General features: G+C 35.5%; 1 protein-coding gene across 1 annotated transcript; it reads left to right on the top strand.

Annotated features, from left to right (window-relative positions):
* The first annotated feature begins 4,897 nt into the window (after positions 1 to 4,897).
* On the top strand, positions 4,898 to 16,033 carry tmem135 (transmembrane protein 135). The gene is made up of 15 exons (XM_048175814.1): positions 4,898 to 5,088; positions 6,825 to 6,952; positions 7,361 to 7,453; positions 7,950 to 7,983; positions 8,199 to 8,264; positions 10,313 to 10,359; positions 10,857 to 10,898; positions 11,051 to 11,218; positions 12,069 to 12,138; positions 12,366 to 12,533; positions 12,681 to 12,744; positions 12,833 to 12,909; positions 14,301 to 14,399; positions 14,712 to 14,779; positions 14,870 to 16,033. Exons 1-15 carry the CDS (start codon positions 4,948 to 4,950, stop codon positions 15,000 to 15,002), a joined length of 1,398 nt encoding a protein of 465 aa, XP_048031771.1. The 5' UTR covers positions 4,898 to 4,947; the 3' UTR covers positions 15,003 to 16,033.
* The last annotated feature ends 4,450 nt before the right edge of the window (positions 16,034 to 20,483 follow it).

The raw sequence follows: 20,483 nt of genomic DNA, 5'->3' as shown, positions 1-20,483 counted from the left end.
GAATACCAAGAAGGTTGATGTCTAACTTTAAAAAATGATCGAGGAGGAGGGTAGTGAATGATGTCCCGGGTCACTAAAGACCCGAGGTATGCATTTAAGGGTTAATAAACATTTAATGCAAAACACTTTTCGTTTAGATATAAAATTTTGATTACATAAGAAATATCATTTGTTAAAAACTAGAAGTTTACGTGACATAAACTGCTATAGATGAAGAAACATCTGCGGTCAAAGCATGAATGTGTAAGATCACACCCAGTTTCAGTGAAAGATGCCAAGCTTAAAATTCAAGATCAAGCTTAAAATTTCACATAGCCTACACATAATGGTATATCATATTTTATCATTCACCAACTTACTAAGATGACACGACTCAAAGAACCTGAATGCAAAGAATGAATGCAATGTACATTAATAAATACACACTAATCCAAGGAAGGACACATCAAATTGATCAAATATGACAGTTATGATATGTAAATATGCAGCAGAACAACTGTTTTCAACATTGATAATAATCAGAAATGTTTCTTGATGATCAAATCATCACATTAGAATTATTTCTAAAGGATCATGTGACACTAAAGACTGGAGTAATGATGCTGAAAATTCAGCTTTGATTACAGGAATAAATTACAAACTGTAATACTAGATTTTAAATTATAATAATTTAAATAATACTGTTTATATTGTATTTTTGATAAATTACAATGAATGTACCCTTGGAAAGCAAGTGAATTCTTTCAAAAACTTAAAAAAAAAAATCTTACAGACCCAAACTTATGAATGGTAGTGTATGTTATGCATGTAAATCTTTGCTAAGGTTGAAATAAAACAGGACAGGCCTGTCAATTTTCCATCTGTTTCAAACAACAAATATTGCATTGTGTCTCAAAAAAGAGTAAACAAAATATGAGAGTAAAATGCATGTTTTGGGCACTTATGATCCATATACAGCACCTGCAGCAGTATTTCAATCACTAAACTGTAGAGTATAAAAACTAGAAATGAAGGTAAGCATTGTTGTTTTTTGTAAACAACTGAATGGGTCTATTAATAAATCTATTAAATATAATACAATTAAAGATTAAGTAACAATAAAAAAGTAAGTAACACTTTCAGAATGTTTTCATTAGTGGAATTCACCTCAGATCAGTGTAGCTGTAATTCCTGATGCATGGATGCATTAGATAAGGTAAGTACTGTGTGAAAGTGTTGTTAGATACAAATCTCTCTCTCTTTTTTATTTTTAGGCAATATCAACACCATACAACAGGCCCTGCTCTCCTCACCAAGAACAAGTAAGAATTTATCTAAAAAGATTTTTATTTTATTTTATTCATTTTTTACTGTGAACTATAATGTTGTTGTCATTTGTCTATAACAGCAGATAGTAGTTTTATTAACAATATGACTCTGCATACCATTTTCAGCACCAGCATCATACTTTTGTTAAGTATAAATAGATATGCAGATTTACACAATACATTACATATCAAAAATACTGTATGTCATTGATCCAGAGATGCTAGGGGGGACTACGGAGCAACACACATTCAGTGATGCCACAGCAACATTTAGGTCATTTCTCTTTTAAGGTAATCTTCCTTTTGGGAACACTTTAAAGGGTTAGTTTACCCAAAAATGACATTTCTGTCATTAATTACTCACCTTCATGTCCTCCCAAACTGTGAGACCTTCGTTCATATTTTTGATGAAATCCGAGGGTATCTGATCCACACATTGGCAGCAACGTCATCGCACCTTTTGATGTTCTGCAACACATTTTGATTTCTGCAACACATCTGACCAAACATGGATGACAAGGTTATGGCTCATCAATTGTAAGGTAAGGTAAATAGCTTTTTATGAAAAATAATCAGAATTTTACCATTTTGAGATCACACACACACACTCAAAAAAATTAATTGTTGGATTTACTTAAAAAATAAGTGTCAAGTGGTTCCACACAACAATATTGAGTAATTTGTACAAAAAACTATTTAGTTATATGAACAAAAGAATTCAAGTAAAGCTGACAAAATTTCTTTAAGTAAATACAAATAATTTGAACGTCACTGTTACATAATAGCCTATTTATATGTGCAGTTTACTTAATAATGTTATGTTGATTACGTAAGGTGAAAACTTTTTTTTTTTTGAATAATCATTTAAATAAAAAGGATGCAACATATCAGAATGCAGCCCCCTCACCCCAAAATGCATGCAAAAAATTGCTAATTGAACAAATTCAATTGAATTGAGAGCAGGAATTTCATCCTATAAACATGCGTATATGAGTGCGCACAGCCTAAACACAGGCGACACTCTTCTGCATGATGGTAACCACAAAATTCAAAAACATTACAGAAACTACTCTAAATGTCCAACATAACTGAACATTAAACACTAACATAAACTAACAACATCTTTCTCTTTACTGAAAAACACATAAAATAACACTTTAATCCCTAAATTTACTCTCCTAATGCAGTCCCTTGCAAAGCATGCTGGGAACTACGCATCCACTGCACAGTTAGTTATGTCAACAATAATGTGTGTGTTTCACACAGCAATGTTAAGTTGACTGAACAAACACTTACTAAGTAAAGCTGACAATACTCAATTTTAGTAGAAACAACGCAGTTAAATTAAGTTCATGTAGTTACATGAGTTTTTTAAGTAATGTGAACAAGGGTGGTTTGAGTGAAACTAACAATAGTGAAAGTTCATTTTTTTGAGTGCAGGACCTTTTGAGAAGACTAATTTCTCCTGTCTGCTCACTAGTCACTCTGGTCAGTCCCGGCCTAGTCCTGTCATATCAAGCGCCGATCTGCTCTGTTCTCTGCCCAGTTTACCTGTGCCTGCAGTTCAACTCTCTCTGGTCCCGGATGTCTACAGGTTTCGGACTCATGCCTCAAGGTTTCTGCGCTTGCATCTCTTGATTTGTTGATCTTTCCTGGACTCATTCTGGTTACCAATCTCTTTGTTGATTAATTGACCAATTGTAATCAAAGTCAAAATGCATTACAATAATAATGATAGATTCCTTGCTACGTCTGTTGTTTGTCATTGTTTGTGAATGTGGATGGATTATACATCACATCACACTCTAGAGGTACAAAATACAACAGAAAATTTCCACCAGTAGGCGTAAAAAGAGAAGTTGTAAAAGTTGTCCACTGTCCCTCTCTACTGAATGACACTGGTTTGATGTCTATATACCACTCACCAAGTTATAACAAAAACGAAGAAAACTTGCACTTTTCCCACGGTCCCTAATTTTCAGATCAGCCAAGAGCGAGCCTTCCTGGTGCAACTCACACCACTGTGATGGCTTTTGCTGACCAGTGCTCATTACAGTAGAATAATGAAAAGAAAGTTTGTGAAACACTAGTAGCTTTGCCTTTTAGCGGCAATACTGTTTAGACTTTTTTGGGGCATGTCGTTAGAGGGATTGCATTTCACATATTTTATTTAATTTTTGAAATTTAAATGTATACAATACTGTATATCCATTAAACTACAACACCATTTGACCTAAAACTTTCAAACCAACTGTAAATTACTCTGAATATTATTCTCTATGATGCACAAGATTTATTTTCCAGATAAATAATCTGGTATTTTTTATATACAGTACTAAACCCATTTAAATCCATTAAACTACAACACCGTTTGACCTAAAACTTTCAAACCAACTGTAAATTACTCTGAATATTATTCTCTATGATGCACAAGATTTATTTTCCAGATTATTAATCTGGTGTTTTTATATACAGTACTAAACCCATTTAAATCCATTAAACTACAACACCGTTTGGCCTAAAAGTTTTAAACCAACTGTAAATTACTCAGAATATTATTCTCTATGATGCACAAGGCTTATTTTCCAGATTAATAACCTGGTGTTTTTTTTATTTATTTATTTTTATATATATACAGTACTAAACCCATTTAAATCCATTAAACTACAACACCGTTTGGCCTAAAAGTATCAAACCAACTCTAAATTACTCAGAATATTATTCTCTATGATGCACAATGCTTATTTTCCAGATTAATAACCTGGTGTTTTTTTGTTTTGTTTATATATATATATATATATATATATATATATATATATATATATATATATATATATATATATATATACAGTACTAAACCCATTTAAGTCCATTAAACTACAACAATGTTTGGCCTAAAAGTATCAAACCAACTCTAAATTACTCAGAATATTATTCTTTATGATGCACAAGGTTTATTTTCCAGATTAATAATCTGGTGTTTTTTATACGTCTTATTTTCCAAATTATTAATCTGGTGTTTTTATATAGCTACAGTATACTAAACCCATTCAAATTCATTAAACTACAACACAGTTTGGCCTAAAACTGTCAAACTAACTAAAATACTCAGAATATTATTCTCTATGATGCACAAGGCTTATTTTTGTTTTGTTTTTTTTTATTATTATATATATATATATATATATATATATATATATATATATATATATATATACAGTACTAAACCCATTTAAATCCATTAAACTACAACACCGTTTGGCCTAAAAGTATCAAACCAACTCTAAATTACTCAGAATATTATTCTTTATGATGCACAAGGCTTAATTTCCAGATTAATAATCTGGTGTTTTTTATATACAGTACTAAACCCATTTAAATCCATTAAACTAACACCGTTTGGCCTAACAAGTATCAAACCAATAAATAAATGTATTTATTTATTTTGTAAAAATTCCATGAAAACACAACACTTATTGTTTAATATATTTCACAATGTCCTCTTACTTTCAAAGACTATTATTAATTTATTTATCTGGTTATTTCTCATTATCTGCTCTCCACGGGTGCGCGCGTCCGTCCATCGGGAGCGCTCTTGCAAGAAACAGTGGACGAGCGCTCCCGAAGTGCAGTGCTAAACATGGCTGCTCTCAGCAAGTCCATACCGCATAGCTGCTATGAGATAGGACACACATGGAGTCCCTCATGTACGACCTCCACCCTCCAGGTGACAGCTGGTGCTCTGGAAGTCTCATTCAAGATATATGCTCCTCTGTATCTGGTGAGTTTAATTGCACGGATCTAACCGTTAATTCGCCCTGGCAAGGGCGCAGTTAGCCTGGCAGCTACAGCAGAGTCCTGCAGGACGATGCGAGGGCCCGAAATAGTTGCTAAGTTATTTAGAAATAAAAACACAAAAGTGTGTCTCAACCTGTCGTGTTTTATATCTACTAGCATTTAATGTGTTCAGGAAAGGTCGTTTGACTGATGTCATGCTCAGATTAGCAGAGAGAGAGAGAAAGCTGCTGAATGATACTGATCAAACTGTCAAATGCTCCTTTGCGGAAACTTATGCAAAACTTTCGCTTTTGTTTCCGCATTTCAGTGTTCTTTATGTCGTGAATTAAAATGATGCATGCCTCACTTCATTTAATGAGAATCTTCCTGGTTTGTCTATTAGATTTGCACAATCATTCTCATTAAACTGAAACTGCAGTTTTAAGAGGAACTATTACTGTTTACCAAAGCAAAGTTTAGATTAAGATGTTTTCTTGGGCAAGGATGTTCACTGGCTCACATTAAAACTCACCAATAGTTGTGTCAGATTCGTGAACGAATCGTTATTTGGAGTTTTGGATCTTTTCAGTGAATCGGTTGAACCGTTCTAGTGAATTTCTTACTCCACGTGAAATTTTGACTCCCTTGCTTCTGATTGGTTGATAAAGTGGGGAGGCTGCTATCTATTGGTCCCTATCTCTAAAGACCACACCTAATCCTAATCCTAATCCTAACCCTTATAGGGAGAAGCAGGGCGTCATAATAATCTCATTAGGGAGTCAGATTTTAATATCACACATACTTGAACAATTCGTTCAATTAAATGAACTGGTAGTTAGCAACCATTGGTGCTCAGACTCTAATAATTGTGCACAGACAAATCATTTATGATAAATTCCATAAAAAGAATCGTCTATTTTGATTTCATGGTGACTTTAACCTCAGGTGGTTGTTTGTATATTAGTATATTTATATTAGTATTATTATATTAGTATATTTATTCTCCATCAGGGAACGTTTTCTTGAATTTACTTGCATGTGATGACTTGGCATAACCGGTCTTTGTTGATCTGACAGAGGGATCATCATTGTGTCAACTTTGGATGTTATTTGCTTCCATTGCAAAACTGCAGTTCATAGTGGCGCAACACCTGAACTGTAGGGTTGCAGTACTGGCATTCGAGTCAGTTTCGCAAAAACTATTGCTCAGTCTATCAATAGACAGTAGGACAGTGGTATTTGGGTGACAAACCACAGAGTGTCAGCATGTTACCTACAGAAACCAATGTGTTTGTTTAATGCTCTCACATATGTAACAGTTAATGTCACATGGAAACTATAGTCTGTTGTGTCACATAAGCTCTTGAGTTATTTTTTCTTTAAAGTTGGCACGAAACAGAAGTTGCCAGCTTCTCAAACAAGAAAGAATGTAGGGCGGGACTTGATTTTGTCCATGGGGAATTGATTGAATGGTTGGATCATTGTTGTTTGCTATTGGTCGATCTCATGTGAGTGACCGATTGTCCCGCCCTTGCGCCAGAAAACACGTCATTAGAGAAGAGATGTTGCTGCAAGAGGGAGGGAAAGTTATTTAGATTAAAAATTACGAGGGCATGTAAATAAAACAAAATGATGTGAACGCATAAGTCATTTATAATGAATACTCCAAATTCCATAAAAAATAAGAATTGTCCATTTTAATTTTATGGTGACTTTAAAAGCTTTTTTTCTGTGTTCCAGATTGCAGCCATTTTAAGAAGAAGAAAAAAGGATTATTACAAGAAAAGGCTGCTTCCTGAGATCCTGCAATCCACGTCTTTCCTGACCGCAAATGGAGGCCTGTACATTGCGTTTTTCTGCATTCTCCGGTAATCTTAACAACATTCTGCTAACAAGCTATACTTGGAAACGTTTGCTGTCCCACGTGTACTGTTGTTGGAACAAGAGCTGTAAAGCAACCTTTGAATCCCTCTACTTATCAGCTGTTCAGAGTCTACACACATATTCGTCCAGATAGGATTGTTAAGACCATTGACACATCAAATGAATTATGCAGTGAGATAAACTTTTGGATTTATGACCATTATTCTGCATGACCGGTCAGTTTAATGAAATGTAGTTCACTTGATTGTGTCAATAAATTTAAATCCCTTCTAAATGAGACAAATATTCAGCAGCGATATTATCCTCGGTTGAGAGCACTGTTGTGTAGTTTATGATCATAAATGACCTGCTGTCCTTTCCATTGTTTCCTTTCTTTTTGTTCTGTTATTCAGTAAGCTGTTGGGACGTTTCTACTCCTGGTCAGCAGGCTTTGGGGCGGCACTGCCGGCCTCATACATCGCCATACTAATAGAGCGGAAAAGCAGGTTAGCCCTGACGTTTTCCTTTCATGCTGATCAGATTTCCTTTGGCCTTTTTTTTGTACAAATTTCATGCAAAGTTTAAACCACATTTACACTGAACTTGCATATGGAAATTTTCTCTGATAGAGAAGATTAAAGACCCATTCACACAATGGATGACAAATATAAAGATAACTATATTATCGTCCACACCAATTTAGCTCTTTAACTCTTTCCCTGCCATTGATGGAATTTTCTGTCATTTATGAGACAACGCTTGTTCTGAAAGTGATTCCAGCAATATTGTTCATCTTTGTCATTATTGTTATAGTTGTGGTGTGGATGTTTTTATTCTCATATAATCAGAATGATTATTAAAACTTTATTGTTATCATCCTTGGTGTGACTGGGCCTTAAGATCTCCTAATATACGACTAATTGAGTTTTTGTGACATTGTTTTGTGTTATTACAAGTTCACTGTGTGCAGATGTTATGTAATTCATCTGTCGTCTTATGCAGGAGAGGACTTCTAACAATTTACATGGCAAACCTGGTAAGACAATTCAGCATCGCTTCTCTTCAGTTCCACTGTGTTAAGTCTTCATGACAGTTCTTTCATACTTGTATGACCATTTCCTGGCAGTAGTCAACATTGCATCTGTTATCTGTCACTTATGTTACTTTTTCTGGAAAGCTGCGATTAAAAAATGGCCTGTTTCAAGGAACCCTCAGCTGATTTTGATCTTAAGTGCTCTGTGTCATTTCCAGGCAACGGAGACGATTTTTCGGATGGCTGTCACGAGGGGTCTTGTTAAGCCCATGAAACATGGAGAGGTATGTTACAGTTTACGCTACCTGTTGGGGATTGCTCCACTGAAAGCTGGTGTATATATTATTGACCGCTGCAGAACTCTGGTCAGGGAGTTGAAGTCATCAGATACATTTTAACTGTTTATTCACAAAAGTGTCCATATACACATAGAAGTGTACTTGAGGTAGTTTTCTGAAATAAATAAAATATTCATTTTCTAAATATAATTAACAATTTAACAGATTACAAACTGAATGATAAACAACTTTACATAATGAACTGATATATAAATATGACTGAGTAATATATCAGCATGAGTCAGCAATATTAAGCTGCAGTGTAATAAAGATTACAAAACCCACAAAATATGAATTATAAAGGGTAATGAGTAATACAGGCAGTAATAATGGCGACCACAGAATGATATGACCTAACTGAGAAATGTTAAACTTGGAGCAAATAACTAATAAACATTACTAATACTAGCCGCGATGCTAGCGGGACAAATCCGCTCGTTAAACAGGATAAAATTACATTCAGAAAGAGCGCGAAACATAAAGGATATAATGAACTAAAGCTAATACTGCTGCAATACAGTGTAAAGACAAAGACCTTAAGTAGCCCCGCCCCTTTTTAGCGCTGCGCTCGTTGTCTTTTGACTTCCGGTTTGTATTTCCACAGCGATCTTACGTATTTATGAATGAACTGCTCATTTTAAAATCTTACCGGTCTGCTGACATTTGTTAAGACATCTGCTTTGAACATAACAATGCTCATGATAACGTTCATTAACTCTACAACAGGTAAATCCACTTCACCAGGTAATTATTCTTCAACAGCGATGCCATAGAAATATATAGGGCTACCGCAAAAATGGAAGTTCAAAGACAATTTTCTAAAGATGGCGGCGCGCTTGTTTCTCTGGTAAATAAGGTCTATACATTGGATTAAAACTTACATGTCATTAACTTTCTCTTGTGCATAAACGCTGCACTTTAGTGAGAGCGTGCGATCTGACTGCTCCGCTGGAGTGATAGTGAATAGGCAGATACGCTGAACTTGTACACGCAGGAAACACTGCTCTACGTTACTTACGTAAGTCATAATTTAAACGTCACACACATAATGAACTTAAACTTAAACGGAGAGAATTCACAACACTACCATTGAAAAGTTTGAGGTTAGAAATAATTTTTTTTTTTGAAAGAAATTAATACTTTTATTCAGCAAGGATGCATTCAATTGATTAAAAGCGACAGTAAAGAAAGACATTTATAGTGTTAGAAACATTTCTATTTCAAATAAATGTTCTTTTGAACTTTCCATTCATCAAAGAATACTGAAAAAAATTCCACAAAAATTTAAACAGCACAATTGTTTTCAACATTAAAGCGGAACTCAGTAAGATTTGCGAAGCTCCCCCTACAGTTTCCTTCAGTGAATTACACTGTCGTAAATACTCCAAGCGCAGCTCTGGACTACAATGACTACAATGCTCACCAGAGCAGTAGTTTTGCAAATACAGTACAAGAAAGAGGAGGTGGGTAATTTGCAAATACAGTACACTCGATGGAGGAGGGTAATTTTCGAAATTGTCTTATAAAGTTATAATATATACATTGTTTTTGAATTACCGTAAAGCATTTTGTCACTCTCGCGTAAACGTGAACATGAGGCGAGATTGTGTCGGGTCGATGCAGCTCAACTTGCAAGTGCTGTTTTCTGGCGTAGACGTGCCAGAGGGGGTTAGTGCTCGCCTCAAACACACCACTACAAGTCAATTAACCATCGTAAGGACTTAGAAAACTATTTATGAAGGTAAAAAAAGTTACTTAGAATATAAATGCAGCATTGGTGAGCATAAGAGACTTTTGAAAATCTTACCAACCCCAAACCACTGAATGGCAGTGTATCTGGATTTTTATTACATCATGCAGTGAGATCATTTAGTGCCATTGTTACAACAGCACTTTACATGCTGGTAAAAGCATTATTGCTTTGAACTAACCCTGACCTGATCATAAAGTTTCATGTGATGTCTATCTCATATTTTCTTTTTTTTTCTCCCCAGGTTCTTCTCTTCTGTCTGACTGCATCTCTCTACATGTTTTTCTTCAGGTCAGTTGTTCAGTTTATTGTTATTTATTTAACACATCATCTCATTAGAAGAGGCTCCAAGACTTGCTGAGGTCCTCCAGGACCAGCAATAAATGGATAGTTCACCCAAAAATGAAAATTCTGTCATCATTTACTCACCCTCAAGTTGTTCAAAACCTGTATTTATTTATTTCTTCTGCTGAACACAAAAGAAGATTTTTGAAGAATATGGTTAAGCAAAGAGTTGATGGACCCCACTGACTTCCTTAGTATTTTTTTTAAGTCGATTGGGTCCATCAACTCTTTGCTTAACCATATTCTTCAAAAATCTTCTTTTGTGTTCAGCAGAATAAATAAATAAATACAGGTTTTGAACAACTTGAGGGTGAGTAACTGACAGTTTTCATTTTTGGGTGAACTATCCCTTTAAGATGGTCAAGCACACTCTTCAGAACATATAAAAAACTAGTTTTTCAATTACAAACATTGACCCTTCAAATTTCTGGTTTTATCTTCAGATGTAAAGACGGACTGAATGGCTTTGCTTTCTCTGCCTTAAAGTAAGTTTATTTATTGATTTTATATGACTTCTGTACATACTTAAGTTCCCAATGATTTTCTGTTAATCCTAAGGCACCCCTAGGAAACACCCTGTTCAGAGTATAAAGTCATGTCAGACTGTTAAAGGCGATTATGTGTCTGGCTGTGGCAGATTTATAGTTGGGAAGGAGGAGATCCCGACACACTCTTGCCTGGCTGAGCATGCGCATGCACAGGGCTCAGAGAGAGACGCGCAGCCACCGGAGGAGAGACCAGAGCACACGCCTGCCTCCAGGGGGAGCTGCATCAGAGCGTTTACACGCAAACTCCTAGACTCTATGTGAGTGTGAGATAGATGCCTAGAAAACATACATTTCAAACTTTAATTATGGAATTAAACATTAAAAGGTACAGTAAAGAATTTTTCTAGACATAATTACTTAAAGACTTTTAAAGATTATTTAATTCATGAAAATTAAGAGAAAAATATATTTTAAAAAAAGTATTTTTAGAACTGTCAAAGTATGAAAAATTTAAAAAAAATAAACTAATTGTAAATTAAATAACTCTTTTATCAAATGTGATGTTATTATTTATTTATTCTTGTTGTGAGATCAATTTTATTGTATTGACCACAGTAATAAAATACAAATTAAAACCACATCGGCTTATATATATCTAAAGAAATATATATTATATAAACTGCACATACACAATACAATTCAAAAGTTTGGTATCAATACTATTTTTTTTTTATCTCTTATACTCCCAAGGCTGAAATTGATATCAAATATACATTAAAAACAGCATTGTGAAATATTCATAACAATTTAAAATAACCATTTTCTATGTTAATATTTTTTAAAAAGTAATTTATTGCTGTGATGGCAAAGCTGAATTTTCAAAAGCATCATTACTCCAGTCTTCAGTGTCACATGATCCTTCAGAAATCATTCTAATATGCTGATTTTGAGCTCAAGAAATATTTCTTTAAAAAAAATCTTACTGACCACAAATGTATATGCATTAACAATGTGCAAAAAAAGGGGTTTTATTTGCATTTGTCACTTTGTGAGTTAATTTTCATTTCTGGTTGTTCAACAGTCAGCTTCATTGTCATGTGTGATTGCTCCCCTCCTTCATGATGTATTGTGCATTTGCATTCATTGTGCATGTGTTGTCCCCTTTAGATGCAAACATGGACCCAGGCATAGATGTTGCAAACACTATCAAGACAACTGCTTCTCCTACTGTGTTAAAGTAAGAGTCTGAGACCTCCTAACCCACTGTCTTTCAAACCATTCATCTGTTTGTTCTGAGCACATGTGTTTGAACAGGAGAGAGACAGAATGTGAATGCATAAACGCGTAGCGTTTATCTGGGTGAAAGGCTCTGTCGATATAGCAGTGCCCTTTGCTCACTAACTGACAGTTAATCTGGAGAGCAGCTTCTGAGATGCTTGCTTTATGACTTTGTGTTTTTAAAAGGGTTTCATCCGGATGTTCAGCGTGGGTTACCTCATTCAGTGCTGTTTGAAGGTTCCATCAGCATTCAGACAGGCCTTCACCAAACCCTCTCGTCTGCTCTGGCTGCTCTACAACAAAGAGAACTTCCAGCTAGGAGCTTTCTTGGGATCTTTTGTCAGTATATACAAGGTACTTCATCTCCACTAAGATCCAGGACTGGTTTTTCCTATGAGACAGCAAGTTTTTCTGAAACTCTGTTTCCTTCACCTTTCTCAGTGACACTTTTTCAGATGTGATTTTTTTCTCTCTCTTCCTCTCTCTTCCATTTTATGAAAGGGCACAAGCTGTTTATTGAGATGGGTGCGGAACCTGGACGACGAGCTCCACGCTCTCATAGCAGGTAAACTGTGTTTTGAACCCTTTTTTTTTTTTTTTTTTGCACAGGTGTTAGATGTTCTCAGCTCACCTTTTTCTGTTTATCTTTTTAGGTTTTCTTGCTGGCACGTCAATGTTCTTCTACAAGAGCACTACCATCTCCATGTACCTCTTCTCCAAACTAGTGGAGGTAACGATTCTCTTGCTTTTTAATGGTTTCAAATGAGTAGGGTTCTCAATCATGCTTGTGGTGTCTGGTTCAGTGTTTGAACCCTACAGGGCTTGAGAGTTCAGAGTTCCCACCTCCCTCAGTTCCACCTGCCTACATCTGCTATGGGATTTATCTATGGCCCTGTTTCCACTTCATCAAGATACGATTTGATCAGTCGGATCAGAAGTGGAAGATGCTAAATAAAGGTGTGAACAGGGTGTAAAATGTTTTGAGCTTTTCTACTTTCGACCACTTCCAGAGGAAGTGAAAAACGCATTTTACTGGATTGCTTTCATAGTGGAAACACTCAAGTGGTTGAATCTGTCCACTAAAGACGCCTACTCTCCGCCTACTGACCTAATGCGTAAACATTATGGAAAGCATGCTTGCCAGACGGGATTTAAACTTTGTTGTCTGGAGACCTGAGTTTGGTTTGAAGATGAAAATGTACCAAGCACAATGTTCTCTCACCATTCCTGATTTCTAGCGTTCGGCTAGTCTTGCGGCTGTCAGAGTTGAATGGAAAGCTGCTCCTCTCCGTATGTTTTTTTCCGTCACCTCTGGGGCATTCATATGTAAATTGCACAAGCTTATTTTGTCCATTAGATCGAAAGATCTAAAAAAAAAACAACAAAAATTTTTTTTCTGATGCCAAAACGAAGAAATCAGGACAGAAGTGTATTGAAAGTGTTCAAAAGAGATCGATTAAAATACCATGTGTAAATGGGTATGTGTCTCCCTCGTCCATTTGTGATCCGATCGACCAAAACGCATCTTAATACCAGGTGGGGCCTATGTCAATTTATGCAGCAGCAGCAGCAGTGGTTTGTTTGCCTACCTCAAAGCAAATATTCCTTTTATATTTTTATATTTCTTTCTGAAAAAGAAAATTAAGTCATAAAAGAAGACTGTAAATTTATTTATTTTTTGTTTGTTTGACAATAAATTATTATGCAATTAATGAAAGCATTATGTATTAACTATGATGCACTAACACATGCAAAAAAACTAAAAAAAAATATATAACTGGGACCAGGTTTAATCCTTTGTCAGCACTGAACTTGTATTTCGATATCCCAAAGCAATATAAACATTTCCTTTATGATCATAGAAATAGAAATGCTTTTAAAAATGTATTTATTATATTTTTGTCAATAAATTACCATAAAAGATTTATATATTAAATTTGATTTATAAACAACCATGAAAAAACATATTTTATACAGTTCATATAAAGGTTCAATAGATATTTTTGGATTTCAAAATCCAAATTTCAAAAAATAATTTATATACTATGTATAATATAAAATCTTTACATACAGTATATATGTGTGTTTACTCTGTTAATAATCTATTGATTGTCTTTTTAGACGTTGTATTTCAAAGGAATCGAGGCAGGCAGGTTTCCGTACTTCCCTGAGGCTGACACAGTAATCTATGCCATCTCCACTGCCATCTGTTTTCAAGCGGTGAGTTTAAAATATTTTTTCAGTTCTACCTAAAAGCACCTTCTGGATACCCAAGGACAGTTTTACGCCAAGGGAAAATACAAACTACATTAAAATGCAGGAGCCATTTGTGCCCGTGTGACTTATTGATGACTTAGTCATGAACTAAATGAGAATCAAGTGTGGTTTCAGTTAAGGAAAGGCAAAAATAGTGTTGTTAGGTTTTAAATTACGAGGCTATACATTTTAAAAACCTTCTGGTAACATGCCCATAGTTCATGTGATTTATTTTAAAATAATTTTGTTTAATATGTCCTGGTTGGATCTGATCAGGCGGTTATGGAAGTGCAAAATCTGAGACCATCATACTGGAAGTTTCTACTGCGGTTGACAAAGGGCAGGTCTGTATTAGTGGAAAATCTGATTGATTAATATGTCTTATTTTGCATATGAATTCTTGAACGCATAAAGTTATTGATTTCTTTGTCCAGGTTTGCTCTGATGAACAGAAAAGTGCTTGATGTTTTCGGGACCGATGCTTCCAGACACTTTGGTGACTTCAGGCCTAAACTTGACCCCAGATATGTGTTGTGTCCCATGGATATGGACGTGCAGCTGGGCTGACAGACCCATGGGCACCTGTGAGATGTCTTCCCATAGACCAACAATGACACAAAGGCACGGAAAACTCTTGCACACGATCTCTCTATCTTACATTCTCTCGGCCTGGCGCTCAATGTCATTAAATGTGAAGTGAAAGTGTGAAAGCAGTTATATGTTTACGTTGATGTGGATCTGAAACATTTTGCAATGTAATTACCGCAGGAAAGATGTGACCTCTATATACGCACAATATCAGCATCGGTTCATCTGAAGATGATTTGAGGTTCATAGGATAATGGTTGCTTATTGGATTCTCAAGGGCAGAACGACAGAGAAGGAATATGTTCACACTAACTCAGCAATTCCTGAACTATTTGGGATTTGACCTGCTGTTTTATAGTTTGCAGCATTAACTATTCTGCTTTGAGAATATAAAATGTTTTTAATTAGATTTTTGTTTTGTTTTTAATCTTATTTGTTTAGTTAGGAAAATTCAGACAGTCGTTTACAGCACAACGTTGGCCATCTCAGAATGTGATGCTGGATTATTTTTGGTTACTGTCATTTCAAATCCTACCAAAAACGATCAAATCTGTAATTATCCATAGTCAGGATATGCGGGTTCAGCCATGTAAAAAGATCTCACTGACATCAGGGTTGTGTATGGGCTCTTCTCTGTCTTTAGTGTGCTCTTTGTTCTTGTACAGATAGGAAAAAAAATTGAGACCTCGTAAGTAGAGTCTTTTATGGAAAGTGATTAGTACAGAAATGAACATTTACTACCCACATTTTATTCTAGATTTAATATTCACAATTATTCTTTCATGGGAAAAAGCAGATTAAAACTCATCTTAATGGACTTTCACCTTCATTTTCAGTAGCAGATTTTTTTTTTAAATTAACAACAACAATATAGTGTAAAATCTGACAATATAATCGCAGTATTGCTGTGTATTTGAAATGTAATTTATGTAAAAAGAAAAAAAGAAAGCCTTATGTCTTTGATGTTTGTATAAAAGCAAAAGCTTTATATTAAAAAAGTTCAGATGAAATAAGGTTTTAAGAGTGTTTTTTTTTTTTTTTTACTATACTGTATGTATATATTTTAAGCTTTTTAAGCCCTATTATGTTTATATAATGTCTTATGTCGACCACTGCATTTATTTAATCAAAAATACAGTAAAAAATAGTAATATTGTGAAATATTATTACAATTTAAAATAATTGTTTTCTACTTTAATAAATGTGACCCTGGACCACAAAACCAGTCATAAGGGTCCATTTTTGAGATTTACACATCACCTGAAAGCTGAATAAGCTGAATAAATAAGCTTTCCATTGATGTATGGTTTATGATATGACAATATTTGGTCGAGATACAACTATTTGAAAATCTGGAATCTGATGGTGCAGATTAAAATATTAAGAAAATCACCTTTAAAGTTGTCCAAATCAAGTCCTTAGCAATGCATATCCACTCACAAAAATATATTTTTTGATCTATTTACAGTAGGAAATTTACAAAATGTCTGTATGGAACATGATCTTTACTTAATATCCTAATGATTTTTGGCATAAAAGAAAAATCGATAATTTTGACCCATACAATGTATTGTTGACTATTGCTACAAATATAACCGTGCGCTTATGACTGGTTTTGTGGTCCAGGGTTACAAATGTAAAAATGTAATCTATTCTGGTGATGACAAAGCTGAATTTTCAGCATGACTGCTAAAATTAAGGATTGTAAGGAAATTGTGACACCAATAATTACTTTTTCTTTTACACAATTTTGTCATTCTGTCCCCCTAAATATTGATTTGGATTAGTTTGAGTTTGACAGAGATACTATTTATACATTGGAGAAATATATAAAAACGTTTTGTTCAAACGTCCACTTGAGGGCGATGTTATACTCCGTTTAAATCGCTAGTCATCCAATATTTGAATTCATGAGTGCACTCAGTAGTTCACAAACATTTGCAAGACTATTATAGGTGCTTGTTTGTAAACAGAGCTTAAAATACTAGTATCTTTATTTCTAGTATTAGACCAACTCAATAGCTAAACTTTAAGTTTATTTGCATCCAAAGACACAGACTTTTTAAAATACACTTCTTAAATTATGGCCATAGAGGACAAAATTCAGCAGTTGTCCATCGAGGAGAGGTTCTTCTCATTGTTGCACTTTGTATTCAGTTCACATGATCCTGACGCAGCACAAATTGTCTACGAAATGGTTACAAATGGCTTTGTTTTGTCTTCTCGCTTTCTCATTGTCTTTGTTTACAGACGAGCATTTGTATCAATGTTTCTCAGACTTTCCCTTTCTGTCCAGTCTCCATCCCTCTGAGAGACCCAGTGTGATATAGAGTCATGTCCAGTCCTGAGAGAGTATCTGTTCATGTCTGCGTATAAGGGAGTGAACAATGATTCATTTGAACTAGCCGTGAAGTGAAAACTCAGAATGCTCAAAAAAGACATTTGACCTCTACATTTATATATTTGCCAGACTATACTGCAACTTACTGATAAAATATGCACCCTGAATACACTGTACGTTTTGGAATCAAACCAATGACCTTGACATTGCTGATGCCATGCTTAGAAGTTGAGCTATAAAATGGCATTCTTCTTTGATAAATGAATAATATTTTCAGCCCCGTTCTGTTGATGGAAAAGGGGTGGAATTAAATGCGAGATGCCTTTATGACTGTCCTTGCCGCATCTCCAAGGGGAAATATTAATTTGATCTCTGATTTCTCGTGATGATTCTCATTTTCACAGTTATTTCTTCAGCCGAAGGACAGATATCCATCCAAAACCGTGCCAGCACAAACTTCTAGAGCAAATCTACGCATTGGGTGCGACGCAAATGGAAGAGCCGTCTTTAATTGTGCCAGTATTTTTGCAGTGACCTTCAGCGTACATGTAGCAAACTTTCTCTTGATTCACGTCCTTCATGCTGAGATTTCCCACAGGGCCTTTAAAAATAACCGGTTGATCTAGAAGTTTCGGTGAGCACTTTTCAGGTGCTGGCCAATCAATCACTTTCAGCTGTCTCCATGGCAACTGAATCTCATCAAACAGTCTGAAGTACCTCCGAGGATGAGAGTGTGAATGTGTGCGGCCAGAGTGTGTATTTATTGAAAATCATCGCTATACTGTACGTGCAGCAGCTGAGCATTACTCAAAAATGTGCAAAAGCTGCAACGTTTCACCTTACAAGGTTAGTAGAAGGGCTGCAAACTCTCTTTGTCTCAGTTCCCGTGCTGTCTCTCTTCTTCACACTTGTCTGGGACCTGATCCAGATGAATCGAACCCAGGTGCAATGTCAAGCTGTCATGTTTGTTAGAAACCGGTGAGAGTGTGTGCGTGTGTGTGGTTAGCCTCAGATGCGCACCTAATCATGGCATGTCCTTTCTTGCCTCTGCCTCCAGGTTGTCAGGATCCATGGCAGAATGAGGCCACACAAACGCTCTGATCAAAGTGATGCGGTTATGTCTGCTTGCTGTTGTATTGATGTCAGTGAAGTCGTCTTGTGTTGTCGCTACACTTTGGATTGATTCGGCTTGAGAATATTTTACCAGCTATTACAGTCGCAGAAAACCGTATTGAGTGGGAAGGCTGACCTGCAGGGGCTTTAATATATGGTGGCAGACAAAATCTATAATAAAATCTAATCTACTTAAGCCTATTTTAACACATTTATTAAATGAGACCCGGGATGTTAATGAGTCTGGCAGGTATGGAGTGAAGAATACTCCAGGCAGACTGCTGAGAAGATTAATACTACTCACCACATTCATTAACTCATAATCCCTTCCTCATTGAAAGTCTGTTTTGTAAAAAGTAATGGGGCATTTTGGATTGCAGCTTATTTGAGTTTTAAAATCATGCAGAGGAAAGCCAATTTTCTTATACAGTAGCCCCTAGAAGTATTTGGAGATCATTATATACAGTTCCCTCCATAGGTATTGGGACATTAAAGACAAAATTGCTCTGTTTGCTGTGGAGTCTAGAAATCTGTAAATATGATTAAAACATGAAGCCAAAAGTGCAGAATGTGACATTTTACTATAGGCTGTTTCAACACATAGACTCACGTTTTACCAACTAAAACAGCACTTTTAGGGCCGGTTCACAGAGAATGCGTTTTTCCTGTTAAAATCCATTTCCTGGTCAATGGAACAAAAAAAAAAAGTTAAAAGTTTTTTAAAAGTTGAACTTCTTTTAACTTGAGCCCCACATTTTTAGAACGCTGTCGTGCGCGAGAAGCTGCAAAAGATGTGGGATCTGATCACAATGGTTATAAAGACGTCCGTTGTCATGAGAAATCGAGTTCCCCCCAGGAATCAGGTCTCCTTTAGGTTCCAGGCGGTAATGCCTGATCAAAAGTTGTGATGTCTTGACTAATAATGACCTATTTCACTATTGTATGATGTTTATTACATAAAGTGCTCAAACAACATGCTTAAAATATAAAATGAATGCCTATGTATTGCATATTGGAAGCAAAAACATACCTAATATAATATAAACTAAGCTAGCAGGCTAATTAGGTAGATCTATGCTATGCTAGTACATAAGCTAACTAAAAAACAGTAGGTGCGTCCCAATTCGCGTACTTATGCACTATTCTATGATGTTTTTAAGTGTGTTCACACTGAAAATTCCAAAAAGAAAAAGTACACTTTAAATACCCGGATGATGCACTTTATATAACGGAAAAAACGAAGTGTGGAATGTTGGACACTTCATGCACTCAACTGTCGCAGCTTTAATTACGTAGTGGAGGGGAAGGGGCTGTCAGACTCTGATGTTAAATGACAAAATTCACCTTATAAAATTCACGCACTACATGGATGAGTACATAGTGCATAAGTACATAGTGTATAAGTGCATAGTGTATAGTGTGTCATTTGCGACGCAACTAGTAAGAACGAGAAATGCTTGATTTCACAACCTATAGCTTCAGTTATATACTAGTAGATGAACCATGTAATTTAAAGGGTTAGTTCACCCAAAAATGAAAATAATGTCATTTATTACTCACCCTCATGTCGTTCCACACCCGTAAGACCTTTGTTAATCTTTGGAACGCAAATTAAGATATTTTCGTTTTTGGGTGAACTAACCCTTTAAAAGACATTAAGTAAGCAATAAATAGGCTGTGCTGTATCAGCACGATAAAACGGTTACCACACAGTACAAATAGTAAAGCCTAAAATATTTATCAATGCAACTTTTATGTAGTAAACTTTTACTAAAAGCCTTCCTTCCACCGGAAAAAAATAGTCCCTGACCGTGAACAGCAACAGAAGTTACATTATTACACCATTAGATGGCGGCAAAGACTGTCATTATGAGTGTGTCAGTCAGTAGCAAAGATTTTTATAGTGAAAGTGAACACGGAACAAGACGCAACTGACAAATGCTTTGACTAGCGCTGTCAGTCACGGGAAAACCCCCTAACTTTTAAAAGGACAGGATAATACATCG

The sequence above is a fragment of the Megalobrama amblycephala genome, linkage group LG2 (genome assembly GCF_018812025.1).
Source record: "Megalobrama amblycephala isolate DHTTF-2021 linkage group LG2, ASM1881202v1, whole genome shotgun sequence".
NCBI lineage: Eukaryota > Metazoa > Chordata > Actinopteri > Cypriniformes > Xenocyprididae > Megalobrama > Megalobrama amblycephala.
The sequence above is the reverse complement of the archived record's forward strand: the minus strand, read 5'-3'. Positions and strand labels throughout refer to the sequence as shown.